Below are 14038 nucleotides of genomic sequence, written 5' to 3' on the forward strand. Positions count from 1 at the left end.
ATATTGCCGCATAAGTTGCAAAACATCACAATCTTGTGATCTATTTCAATGATGACAAGCATGCCCAGTTTCCCAGTTACACCACTGAAAATGCCCGAACTTCACAGCCTACGGGATGTCACTCACTTAAATCAGTCGCTCGCTCTCCCCCCCTCTCCTTCCCGAACGTAATGTGACGCATCTGTCTCCTTTCACTGCAACTAATTGTTACACTTTCAAAAGGTAATAGCAGCAGTTAAACTGTATACTAATTTCACTTAAATTAGCAATTAATCTGGGGTTCACTTGCATGCCGAACTGTGGGGGGTAATCCGTACTGTAAGTATCTTCACTACAGCTTTAAAAATGAACCTGCTAGAGCCTCTGAAAGACAGTAATCGCGGCCACGGATGAGGAGTAGAAAATCTGGGACATTCTCGGGGACAGCTCCATCCGGGGACAGGTTACCAAAAACGGGGACTGTCCCGGGGACGTCTGGTCACCCTAACTTACTTGCTTCTGCAGGTTCTCTGCATCCTAATGTTAGAAACGTAGTATCGCCTGCACCAGGCAAAGCGTGTTCAAGGGTCGCTCCTCCTCCGAGCTGAAAGAAGGGTGACAAAAGGCTCACGACCATAGATCTGAAGCTGGCGTTGATATTCTTAGGCTGGTAGGCGGGGTCAGGCCGAAGCGTAACCTCCACTCGTCATCAGCAAACACCAAGCAAGACTGCTGGACTGACAGGGCAATCAACTCGCCAACCCTCTTGCCTGAAGACAAGGCTAACAGCAGCGCAGTCTTCAAGGACAGGAACTTCAGGTCCACAGTTTCCAAGGGCTCGAACGGGAGACCTGAGAGACCCTCCAACACTGTGACCAAGTCCCATTTAGGGAAGACATTACGCACCTGTGGTCGCAGCCTGCGCGCCCCTTTCATAAACTGGGAGACCAGGAGGAGGCTCCCCACCGGTTTGCCTTCGATCTCCATGTGACAGGCCGATATGGCAGCCACATAGACCTTAAGGGACTGACTGACCCCCATCATACAGAGGATGGGCAGAACATCACAACACATTGGATCCTCGTTACGATCCGTGCGCCAGTGGGAGAAAACTTGCCACTTGTAGGTGTACTGAGAGTGCGTGGACGTGGCCCTAGCACTCTGAATGGTGTGCACCATGCTCATGAGCAAACCCTGAGCTAACAGGCGCTCCTGTTCAGGGACCAGGCCACCAACTTCCATCTGGAAGGGCCGGGGTGGAGTATCTCGCCCTTCCTGCTCTCTCCTCTTTCCCCCTTCCCCTGCTCCTTCCCCACCTCCTCTCCTCCCCAACATGCCCCATTCCCTGCGACTTCCTGCTCTCTCCTCTCTCACATCCCCCCTGCTCTCCCTCCCCTGCACCCCCCCCCCCATCCTCCCTTTCCTGATCTCTCCTCCCCCACTATTCTCCCACTATTCTAAAGCATGGCACCCATTCTACCCCAAAGCATGGCACCCATTCTATCCTCTCCCACTATTCCACCACTATTCTAAAGCATGGCACCCATTCTACCCTAAAGGGTGGCACCCATCCTATCCTATATTTCCATATTTTCTATATTTCTCTATAATATTGTTCAATGTGTTATTATTAGTACTGTAATTTGCTACTGTTGTGTCAGCTAGCCCTCCTTTCCCTGTTCTCTCCATATATTCTCTCATACTCCCCCTGCTCTCCCTCCCCACCTCCTCCCCTTCCCGAACCCCCCCCCCCCCCACTATTATAAAGCATGGCATCCATTCTATTTTAAAGCATGGCACCCATTCTCTTTCTTCCCCTTTCCCCTGCTCCTTCCCCACCTCTCCTCCCCCACATTTCCCATTCCCATTCCCTCCCCACCTCCTCCCTCTCCCTGCTCTCTCCTCCCCCACATCCCCCCACTCTCCCTCCCCTCTCCTGCTCTCTCCTCCTTCCCCCTTCCCCTGCTCCTTCCCCACCTCCTCTACTCCCCAACATTTCCCATTCCCTCCCCAACTCATCGCTTTCCTGCTCTCTCCTCTCTCACATTGCCCCTGCTCTCCCTTCTCCCTTCTCCTGCTCTCTCCTCTGCTCTATCCTATATTTCTATATTTTCTATATTTCTCTATCAATTGTTCAATGTGTTGTGACAGAGTCTGGCTCTCAAAATAGGATCAAGCTTGTGTCTAGTCAATCCAAACCTGCCACAACAACACAGAACGTCTTTGCACAGAAACATCAAACAAGAAGTCCCAAACTGAATGGGAGCAGCTCACCTGCTAACAGGCCTTGGCGTTGACAGCTATAGATGGCCTCTTTCATGGACAGCTCAGTCGGTGGTATGGAGCTGGCCATCAGCAGCTCCCGTTCAGTAGATTGGGACGCTAGTTATAAAATAATATCTCACACACACACAGTCACAACTCTTCTGCCAGTTTATCAAAACCCCAGGGTCTGTAGGTGGTCTGTCACCGCCCTGATGTGCGCAATAGCGAGGTCCGCTGAGTCCGCCGCTATGAGCGCATCATCAAGGTAAACATAGACGTGTATCCCCTTCACACGGAGGGGAGCTAGCGCTGTGTTCACACTGGTGGTAATGTCCGTGGGCTCAGGGACAGGCCGAAGGGGAGGATGCCAAACTCGTAGGCTACCCCCTGGAAGGAAAACTGGAGGTATTTCCTGTGCCTCTCCACCACGGACACATGAAGAACGCATCCTTCAGGTCTACTGAGGTGAAGTGGTCCCCCGGCCGCAAGGTGGAGACCTCCTCCCCAAGGAATAGAGTAAGCGAAGCGATGCCCGCACGCTGTATGACCCGGGCTGCCACAGACACTGGACCTAGTGGGGCAAAGGCTTCCTGAGAGCTCCAAACTGGAGTCGGGCATTGAGCACAGACTGTGGTGGGCCCGCTCCCTTGCCGGGTGGCTTTCGCTGGCCGGGGGCATTCTAAGGTAAGTCCTCTTGGGAGCTCCAAACCGAAGTCGGGCACTAGGCACAGACAACAGTGGCTTGCTCCCCTGCCAAGCAGCATCCGCTGGGGGCTTACGTTGCTGCTGGCGCGGGCCGCGCTGCTGCCTGCCGGCGCTGCTGTTGCGGCTGAAACGCAATTCCGAAGCTGCCAGGCCATTTGTTCGCGACCGGCGGCCCGAAGAGGCCAGTGGGAGAAACCGGTGCGTTGAGCAGTCAGCTGTGTCAGGCTAAGCTACATGCCTGGTACCCAAGCAGAGCAAGCAGCTGTGGGCTGCTAATGCGCACTTGTTACACACGGCCCGCCTCGTGCCGGCTACCCACCCAGCACCAATAGCTGTGGTCAACAGGTGATGGCTAGCGAAGCTGGTGGCGTAACCGCGGGGAGGGGGATAGTCAGTTACCCTCCAGCCAAGGCCAAGTCTTCCACCCGGACCATCTTTAGCTAACCCGAAGTCCAATATGCCAAGGGATAGCAAGCCAAGCCTATTCAGGACGCAATTGGAAATCATAGCAACAAGCTAAGCGGGATGCAAGCCCAAACTCCCTCTCCCCATCTTACACGGGGAGGTAACGATCGCCCTCCAACCGCAGCTAGACGGGGTGCAAACAGCCCGGTTAAGCGGGAAGGGAAGCTAGCAATGTTATCACACTAGTGAACCCCACATGCAAGTGGCTAGAACAGGGGTGGGCAACTATTTTTCATGGGGGGCCACATGAGAAACCCAGATTGTTGCCGGGGGCCGAACAAATATTGTCATGCCGTAACCCATGGATGGGCAACTTTGATGATAGAGAGGGCCACAAAAAAAAATCCTCACTACCAGATTTTGCTGAGGACTGAACGGCGCCAGCGTGACAAATTTGGGCCATTTGAAGCCAGGTTTAGAGGAATAACTCATTTTAAATTAACAATTGTGATGTCATTATTCAGTCTTAACCACCAATAGGTCCTTTTCTCACTCACTCCTATGTCACCACCTGCTCTCCCTGCAGGGCTTGAAATTAACTTTTTTCACCACCTGCCAATATGGCTGCTAGATTTTAAAGTTACCAGCCAATTAGAATTTCCACTAGCCGAAATGTTTTTCTTGAAATAAACCAGAATATGAATGGGTTAATTTAAGCATAAGTATCAAGTGGCCCGGGATTCTCAAAGCCTGTGTTGAGGGTCACACAAGAACAAAAATGCACTCTTGAAGCTAAATAAATCCAAAACCAACAAGTTAATTATTTAAATTTCTACTTCAATGTAGAACAGTCATTTCTTACACATGAGATTACTTTTAGCCTTTTAGTCATAAATATTATTGAAAGATATTCCATATTCCAGAATGAAATGCTATAACAGAAGAGTATTGCCCAGAATGACATGAACATTTGGACACTTATTCAGCGGGTATATTGCATGTTGCGTTCAAGTGCACTGTAATTATTATTATTATTATTTTTTTTTTTTTTTGCAATTCCATCGCGGGCCACACAGGGACAGAACTAGTAGCACTAAGAATAAGTCAGCAGCGTACACAATATAACACAGATGGCAATCATCTGGCACCAGGCCGCACTGCACTGAGCATGCGGTCTAAGCCGCTCTTTCCATAACGAAGCTAGGTGGGCAGGACACAACCTAGTCAGTGGGAAGGAACTAGCACACCTTCGACAGAAGTGGTGGCCGGCGAGCGCGCGCTCAGCGTGCTCAGGCCCCAAGCAACATGCATGATCATGCGAATAGTCTGTCACCCTCCCGGCCTGACACCGAGAGCACTGGCGAGGGGGCCCGTCCCTGTCCATAGCTTAGAGAGGCGGGTTCGCAAACACAGCCTGACTAGCAACAGGTGAAAGGAAAAATTTGCTAACCCGTCCGGGGAGCAAGCGAGTCAAGCCGCAAACTAGCCAACTAACGGTGCCCAAGCAACAGCTAGCAAGCCTAGCATAATGTCAGCTAACCTAAAGCTTAACGGTGCACACAAGCAACAGTTTCAGTAAGCATAACAGTTCTACTCCGATTAAAAAGGGGAAGCCGCCTCAGCACAGCACTGGCCACACTGATGGAACGGCACGTTCTTGTCCATAGCTAGGCAAGGCGGGTCCGAAGACACAGCCTGACTAGCACAGGGATGAAGAAAGAAGAAAGCCATGAATGAGCCGGCTAACAGCACAGCTAGCAACCTAGCGAACAGCTAGCTAACCACAGCTAACGGTGCACAGAAACGGTTACAATGAGGCTAGCGTGACAATCCTACCCTATCAGGGGAGCTAGGTATGGGAGATATTTCCCTGTGAACGGCAGCGGCAGAGGCGGCGACATGAGAAGTGAGAGAACATGCACAGGTCGTGCGAGTCGTCTTTCGCATCCATAGCTGGGCGAGGTCAGGGCCGATTTTACCAACGGGCTTACCGGGGCTGAAGCCTCGGGGCCCGGGACATCAAGGGCCCCAAAAAAAACAAAAAAAAACAAAAAGATTTGAATAATTTAATTGAATAACCATGTGTGTGTGCACTGTAATAATAACAGCAATAATAAATACTAAATAATAATAATAAAAGTGCTTGTTGTGACATCTCAGTGGCAATGTTTTCTTTCCAATCAGGCTGTTTATTAACTCATTCAGGGCCAGTTTAGGACTGCCAATATTTAGCACAGGCCAAAGATTTTCATAATTGTTGGTCATCTTTCAAGACCCACAGTAAATTATCTATTAGCACCAGAGTGATTTGCAATACCTCAAAATGAAGATGTACGTCTCTGGGTTCACCAGGGAAAAAAAAGTTAGCTTTTAGCATGTTCTGTACTCTACTTATATCCATTTATATACACCCTGTTTTCAACCAAAATGTCTCTCTCTCAGATGACAAACAGGAGCAAATGCAATTTCTGTAAAATACACATTCTCAAGGAGAACTCGCTCTCAATTCTTTTATTTTGAACTGTATTGACATCAGACATGTAAATACTATTCGTTATGACACAAATGAAAAAAAAAAAAAATATATATATATATATATATACACATGAAGTGCTTTTTTTTTTACATTCACCATACAGCAGTGTGAGTGAGTGTGCAGACAGACACACAGACAGACAGACAGAGAGACAGACAGACAGACACACCGACAGACAGACAGACAGACAGACAGACAGACAGACAGACAGACAGACAGACACACACACACACACACACACACACACACACACACACACACACACACACACACGATCCCCCTTCGTTGCGTGATTTCTAACCCCACATAGGATAAGCAATAACCACGCCCTGTGGCGCCGGGATTGGCCAGGAGCAACACTGGAGCAGAGACACTACACTGGAGGGCACGCAGTCCAGCGATTTCATGAAGCTCTTGAGAACGGGCAGCGGGCTTCTGACTGCCTAGCTGTTCGTGTGCTGCTCGTCCATGTCTTCCCCTGTCATATTCTCCCTGCTCCCGTTTTCCCCTCGGCTATTCAACACGTCCTCACCGCCCTCTGATCACTGCTGATCGATCATTTCCTCATTCCTCCGATGATCAAACGCATCTGTGGATTACTTTCTCCGGTTTTCTCCGGCTGGCACACAGGAAGGCTGGCACACAGGAAAGCGACCAGCTCCTGCAGCGCGCGAGGGGCGTTTCAATGGGGTTTCTCCTGTCTGCACAAGGCAAGCTCCTTATCGTTTTCTGATATTCCTCCTGCTCAATTTCAAAACAACAGCTGCGGTATGTGTTTGTTCACGTGTTGTCTTAGATGATAGGGACCTGATACCATGTGACAGGCTGGGGAAGTGTTTTAACTACGCCCTGCAGTAATAAAAACAAAAACACGTCAAACACGTCATTGGCCCTCTGGGCTATTCCTGATAAGACGTCAAAGACGTCATTGGCCCTGAATGAGTTAAAGAACATGATGGCTAAACCTACAGTTTGTGTTTGTAAGTTAGAATGCTGACAGGAGAGCAGGTGGTGACATGAAAGTTAGTGAGAAAAGGAGAAGATACTGAATAATGACATCACAACAGTATAATCCTATTGTTGATTTAAAATGAGATATTCCTTTAAATACGGCTAAAAAAGGTTAAAAAAAACACTCAAATTTTTTGGGGCGCCGCCGACACTCCCTTCCGCTTGAGGGGGGGGCCCTGCAGAGATGAATAGCCCCAGGGCCCATGAAGTGTAAAATCGGCCCTGGGCGAGGTGGGTGAATGATTTTGGCTAACAAAAACCTAACGAAGCAGGCTAACAAGCTACGGTGCAGAACAATAGTACAAGCTAGCGCTAGACAGGATCCCATGCATAATATATATAATTATGTATATATATATTGTAGCGACCCAGGGTTTGACATGTCTGTGGGGATTACGACGTTACGTGAAGGCAGCATACTAGATGCTGTTAGTGCCACTTCCTGACTCGTGGCTGGAGTCAGTCTGTATATGTGGGAGAGCTGGCTGGTTGTGTGGATAGCTAGCAGCGAAGCTACCGCTAGGAGCTGTATGTGAAGCCAAGAATAAAAGCCTGTACCAACGATAAGTCTCCGGTTCCTTGGGCGAATACCTGATTCGCTACATTGGTGTCAGCAAGTAAAGCGGTATCGCCTCTGCGTTGGCCGAGAGGGGAGAGGGTAAGAAGGAACGGCGGAGAAAGTTGGAATCGACAGCTTTTGGGCTCGAGCGAAAAATAGAATGTTTAAGAGGGAGATGGAAGAGGCTGTAGCCTCGGAGTTCGCGAGGACGAATGCTGCGGTGGAGGGCTCGCTAGAGGACTACACGTGGATGGAGGAGGGCTGTGGGCGGAGGGAGAACGAAGCCGAACCGGGCCCCGCTAATAGACAGGGACCCGTGCGCGGAGCAGCGGAAGCCGGGGAAGATCCTGTGCAGCTGGCGCCAGTGAGGAGCGGCGGGCGGGTCCCCATCAAGACGCAGAAGTACGACGGTAAACAGAGTTGGGAGGCATTTCAGGCCCAATTCGAACTGATAGCGGAGAGTGAGGGCTGGACAAAGCAAGAGAAAGGAACAAAGCTAGCTACGTGCCTGGTGGATGACGCGCGGGCATGCTTGCTACTGCTAAGCCCAGGGGAAAGAGGTGGCTATGGAGCACTGGTGGGGGCCCTGCAGAGGAGATTCGGCCAGTGTGAGCTGCCGAGTATACAACGCGCCGAACTGTGTAACAGGCGCCGACAGCCTGGCGAGCCACTGCGTGTTTTGGCTAATGACTGAGACTCTATCAAGGAGGGCATATACGGACATGTTGCCAGAGACGCCGAGTGAACTTGCCAGGGATCAGTTTGTTCGAGCTTTGACCCCGTGTTGGCTGCGCAAGCAGACCCAGCTGGCACGCCCAAGGACGCTGCAGGAGGCGCTGGAGCTGGCATCAGAGAGAGAGATCGTGGGGGCAGCGGCCACGGAGGACGGCACGATGGAGGCCGCCCCCGTGGCAAGAATGGCAGTGGAGAGCCCGCCACGGGAAGAGCCAGCGTGAAAGAGTGCGTTGGCGGAGCAAAGCAGCATGGTGCGGGAGCTATCTGAGTCGGTGCGCCAGTTAGGAGAACAACTGCTCCGAAGCGCGACCCTGCAGCCCACACCATGAGACAATACCTGGTCCAGGGGGCCCGGGGCCATGCACTGTTGGACCTGTGGACGCCCTGGACATCGGGCCAGAGAGTGCCGCAGAGGAGCGTGGAACCAGGCAAACGACGTGGGGCCCGTCTAAGAGGGGCGAGACGGGCCCCCTACGTCATATTCCCTATGGCCACGTCACCATTGGAGGGGGCCCAGCGGTACAGACGGGGAGGTGGGGCTCCGCCTTCCCCCGAAGCAGATGACATCGCCGGCGCTGTCAGCATGCGGAACGGGCCGCACACGATGAACGGCTGCCATGTTCCGGTCTTCCTGCAGGGCAGGTCATGTGTCGCCCTGGTGGACACGGGGTGTACGGCAACGCTGGTGAACTCCAACATGATGCCAGAGGGAGCACTTCTGGAGTGGCCAGCGGCGCAGCAGCTGAGGACAGTATCCGGTGAGTTGATGCCATTGAAGGGAAAGGGATCAGTGATGATAACTGTGGGGGAGCGGACAGTGAACTTTCCAGTGTGGGTAGTGGAGATGGCGGGGCCCTGTATCTTGGGGGAAGATTATTTGACGCTAAACCAATGCACAGTAGACTTGGGGAAGAGGACACTTGCGTTCACAGGGGGCCCAGTAGTCCAGATGGTCCACCCTCCCGCCACTCCGGGAGAACAACCAAATGTCAATAGCATCACCGTCTACCGCGTCACGATTGCGCACGGGCCCCACCCAGAGCCGCAAAAGAGACTGTGTTGGACATGCGGGAAACCGGGGCACTTAGCGAGGTGGAGTCGCAGCGGTCCCGGGGGACAGACCAGGTACGCGGAGCAACGGTACTGGGGAAGGCCGGGAGCCTGCTGGTTATGCGGAGCGATTGGACACCTAGCCAGGGAGTGTCGAGGGGCTGTCGGGGACCGGAGGACAGCGGGAGAGGAGAGACGTGCAGGCGGCGGGCAGGTGAGACTCTGTTGGACTTGCCGTTCGCCGGAGCACTTAGTCAGAAACTGCACTGCACCCCCCACGGTTGCTGTGCGGAGAGCCGAGGGGGAGATAGATGCCGGTTGTGTTCCCCTTGCTGTCCTGAAAACGCCGCCCCCCTGGGGGAGGGGGGCGGGAGGACGACCGAGTGCAGGAGGTGGAGGAAGACGAGGAGGACTGTCCAGATGTGGACCTGGAGGACGACGACATGACCATCATGGATGTCGTCGTGGGTGAGTGGAAACGCAGGCAGGCGGAGGACGCGGAGATCGGTCCGGTGCTCGCGTGGGTGGCGGCCGGACGCCGGCCCCCTGTGGAGGAGACTCACCTGTGTTCCGGTGCCACGAAGGGACTGTGGAACATGTTTACCGACCTGCGTCTGGATGAAGATGGGTTGTTGGAGAGAACAGGGCACGGGGAAACGGGGAGGCAGACGGTTGTGCCCAGATACCTGCGGGGGTTGGTTGTGCGGTGGGCGCACAGGGGCCGCAGCGGTAAGAGGCATGACGGGCCTGAGAAGATGCTCCGCAATGTTGGTGCACTTTTCTACTGGAGCGGACACGGGGAGGACGTGCGGAGCTACTGCAGGGCGTGTGATAACTGTAGGGCACAGAGGGGGGACCGAGGAGAGTCACCCTATGGAGGATTAACCCCACTGGGGGTTGAGCGGGACTAGAGTGCTTCAGGTGGAACAGAAGCTTTAAAAAGGGGGGTTGGAAATGGTGGAGGTTTAAATGGATGGGAAAGAAAAAAAGGAAAATGTAAATGATGTGAAGTAACTAAATGGTGGTGGTTGAAAGAAATAATGTAAATGTTGGGGGTTACTGTTAACTCATTGAGTGCCAATGACGACAATCGTCGTCAATTCGATTACTAACGTAGAGTGCCAAGGACGACGATTGTCGTCAATTGCGTTTTTTGACGGTGGGACGTGGATCAATGCCTAATACATCTCCTGTAAAATTTTGGGGCATGTTGAATGTGTATAACCTATTTTACCGACCCATTAGGTGGCGACAGTGCTCTCCAGATTAGAGAAAGTTGAGTAAAAACAGCAGAAAAAGCCGTGATGAAACCATTCTCATGAGAATGGTTTGGCTTTTCGCTGTCGCGCTGGGAGCCGGCGCACAACGGTGGGGGGCTCCGAAAATAGTCTCTGGGTGCAGCACACTTTGAAACGTGCAGCAGAAAGCCCAGAAAGCCCAGAATCGGACGCAGCTTCATCCCAGGTCACAACCGAAACCCCAGAAACGAGCGAGCCCGATCCAGACTCCCCCAACGAGCGGCCGCCATCCGAACGTGGATCCGCAAGCAGCAGAGACTCGCCTGACAAGCAGCAGAGGGAGCAGAGCCACCAGAGACACACCCACGGAGGAGAAGTTTGCAGTAGAGGGGGGTGGGGGTGCTGTTATATTGAAGGAAATTACTGTTCAGATGTTTCAGGTCAGAAAATATTAGTTTCAGAGTCAGTGATTTGCTTGAAATGCTTCATTTCACAAAAGGCTCAATATCTCAGCTTCTAGATGGAAACGCCTGTTTTTGCTGTTTTTGACCTATCTTCTCCGGCTGATAACTAAAGAACGGAAAATGATATCAATAAACTTTTTTTTGCTGCTGATACAATAGAGTCTCATCGTTCTTTGTGCGTGTTCGGTGTTTACATAGTCATATCACACAATATTCTGTGGGCCTCGAGAAATCACTGAAAACGCTCTGAAACTCTGGCACTGGGAGCGGCCGTTCTCCAAAAGTGGCTGGCACTCAATGAGTTAAGTTGAAATGTGTTGAATTTAAATGTTGGTGAAAAAAGAGAAATAATGCAAACTAGACATTATGGAGTGCCTAATGTAAACTAGACGTTATGGAGTGCCTAATGTAAACCAGACATTAAGGAGTGCCTAATGTAATCTAGACATTATGAATGCAAACTAGGGATTATTTGAATGGGAATTGTTGGGGAATTGAAATGTTGTGGGGATAGAAATTGATGTGGTGATGGGAAAAATGTTAAAGTGTTGTTGTGTTTTGGTACAGGGATATATGTGTGGGTTGTGGGTGTCAAGGTGGGCGTTGACTAATGTTAGGTGAGGAGTATGTAGCGACCCAGGGTTTGACATGTCTGTGGGGATTACGACCTTACGTGAAGGCAGCATACTAGATGCTGTTAGTGCCACTTCCTGACTCGTGGCTGGAGTCAGTCTGTATATGTGGGAGAGCTGGCTGGTTGTGTGGATAGCTAGCAGCGAAGCTACCGCTAGGAGCTGTATGTGAAGCCAAGAATAAAAGCCTGTACCAACGATAAGTCTCCGGTTCCTTGGGCGAATACCTGATTCGCTACAATATAAAAAAAAATCTACAAGCACCTTCACCACGCTGTAATATTGGAGTGTATGTATGTGTGTGTGTGTGTGCGCGTGCGTGCGTGCGCGTGTGTGTGTGTGTGTGTGTGTTTTGTTTGTTGTTGTTTTTGTCTCAGTTTGTTCGTCCTTGTGTGTTGGTGTTATAAAAAAAGGGGGAGAAAAGATAATTTTACATTATAAGCTGCATCTTATCATTGTTGTTGTAAAAAATGTAAAATATGATGGCTTGACTATGTACCAATGCCAATGTACCAGTGTGCTCTGCCTTGCAATAAAAATATTCTTAAAACAAAAAAATAAACTTCATCAGTCAAATGTTTCCAACCTGTCATCAGTCAACTTTCCTCTAAAATCCAAACTTTGTTTCTGCAGGTGCCCATCCAAAACCAGCAGTAAGGATGGTTACATCAGATCCTGTTTGTATACGTTGTGTCATTGAAAGTACAATGGAGCAAGTCAACATCATCCTTAGTTGCTCTGAGGAATAACCTTTCATCATTCCAAGTTTGCAATAGAACTCTAGAGACAATCTCATCATTGATTGGACATAAATTCCCAACTCGATTTTATGCACCACCAGAGAGAATATAAAATGCTGGGCATATTGATGGCAGACAATGAACATTTTGTTATGTCTGTCTGTCTGTCTGTCTGTCTACTTAACAATGTAATGTTATGTTGTTAGCATTGCTGTGCTGTCTCCTAAAAACTCTGTAACCTGTTTATACCCACTAATACATCGGCGAAAAAACAAAAATGTGATCAACTTTACAGGTACCCTTTTGACAAATGTGTTACAGTGGGTTGCATGTACAATGAATAATACATCTAAAATTGTTGTTTTTTCTCTGTCTGGGATCAGCGGGACAATGAACTACAGAGCCACTCTATTTTTTCTCACTTTCCTAAGCTACTGTACAATTTTGGTGGTAAATATTGCTCTCGTTCTAACCATAATCTTGGATGAAACCCTCCATCAACCCATGTACATTTTTGTGTGCACTCTGTGCATCAATGCACTTTATGGAACTACAGGCTTCTACCCCAAATTCCTCTTTGATCTGCTGTCTCCCATTCATGCCATATCTTATTCTGCATGCTTCGTGCAATTCTTTGTGATATATCACTCTGCCTCAATGGACTTCTCCATTCTAGTTCTGATGTCCTACGACAGATATGTGGCTATATGCCGACCACTGGATTATCACTCTTTCATGACTAAACAAAGGATTGCTATGTTAGTGAGTTTGTCCTTTTTTACACCTCTGGCCTGTGAGATTCTGGTGATATCTTTGACGGCCACTCTGGAATTGTGTGGCTCCCACATAGAGAAACTCTACTGTGAGAACTGGTCAATTGTTAAACTTGCCTGTGGTTCAACAAAAGCAAATGATATTGTAGGATTGATTGTAGTTGGTTTCTTTTTTGTGCACGCGATCTTTATTGTGTGTACATATGTACAGCTGGTAAGATCATGTCTCAAATCTATCGAGGGCAAGAAGAAGTTTATGCAAACTTGTGTGCCACATTTACTGTGTTTGCTTAATGTCACGGCCGCGTTGCTTTTTGATGTTATGTATGTGAGGTATGGATCAACATTTATATCTCAGAGTCTAAAGAACTTCATGTCCATACACTTTCTGCTGATACCACCTATTCTTAATCCCATCTTTTATGGACTTAAACTGACTAAAGTCCGCCACAGGATAAGCACAGTGTGTATGATGACACGTCAAAGGTTTAGGTTCAGACGGAAGGCTTGAGTTTTCAGATCACCTTATTATTATGCAAGGAGACAATACGTGAGCACATTATTTAAGTGGCATGCCAGTCCCAAATCTGAAATGTTAAGTTTCTCTCAATTTATTTCCATAGTCTCCACTCTGTCTAAGATAAGCTCTCCAGGAGATTTAAAATGAATTGATCTTATCTGTATTGGTATAACTCATTATACCATAATACTCTCGACCTCGTACTGTCCCTTGGATTATCCATCAAGATAATTGACATTTGTGATGCTGGTATCTCTGATCATTTTCCTATTGTGTTTTCTACCATGACTCCCTCCCCTGCTATTTCCTCTCATGTCTCCACTCAACGTTCACGCATGGTTACCCCTGACACTGCTGTTCAATTCTCCGATGCTTTTGCTAGCTCCCCAGTCTGTGCCTTAAATGTGAGCACTATCCCAAATGTAG

General features: G+C 49.6%; 1 protein-coding gene across 1 annotated transcript; it reads left to right on the forward strand.

Moving 5' to 3' along the window:
- Window positions 1-12655: 12655 nt before the first annotated feature.
- On the forward strand, window positions 12656-13603 carry LOC310780459 (olfactory receptor 4B13-like; the record flags this gene model as incomplete). Its single annotated transcript, XM_083641040.1, has 1 exon — window positions 12656-13603. The coding sequence occupies one exon, from the start codon at window positions 12656-12658 to the stop codon at window positions 13601-13603; it is 948 nt and encodes a 315-aa protein (XP_083497166.1).
- Between the last annotated feature and the right edge of the window lie 435 nt (window positions 13604-14038).

This window comes from Poromitra crassiceps, assembly GCF_964638095.1.
Source record: "Poromitra crassiceps genome assembly, chromosome: 8".
Lineage (NCBI taxonomy): Eukaryota > Metazoa > Chordata > Actinopteri > Beryciformes > Melamphaidae > Poromitra > Poromitra crassiceps.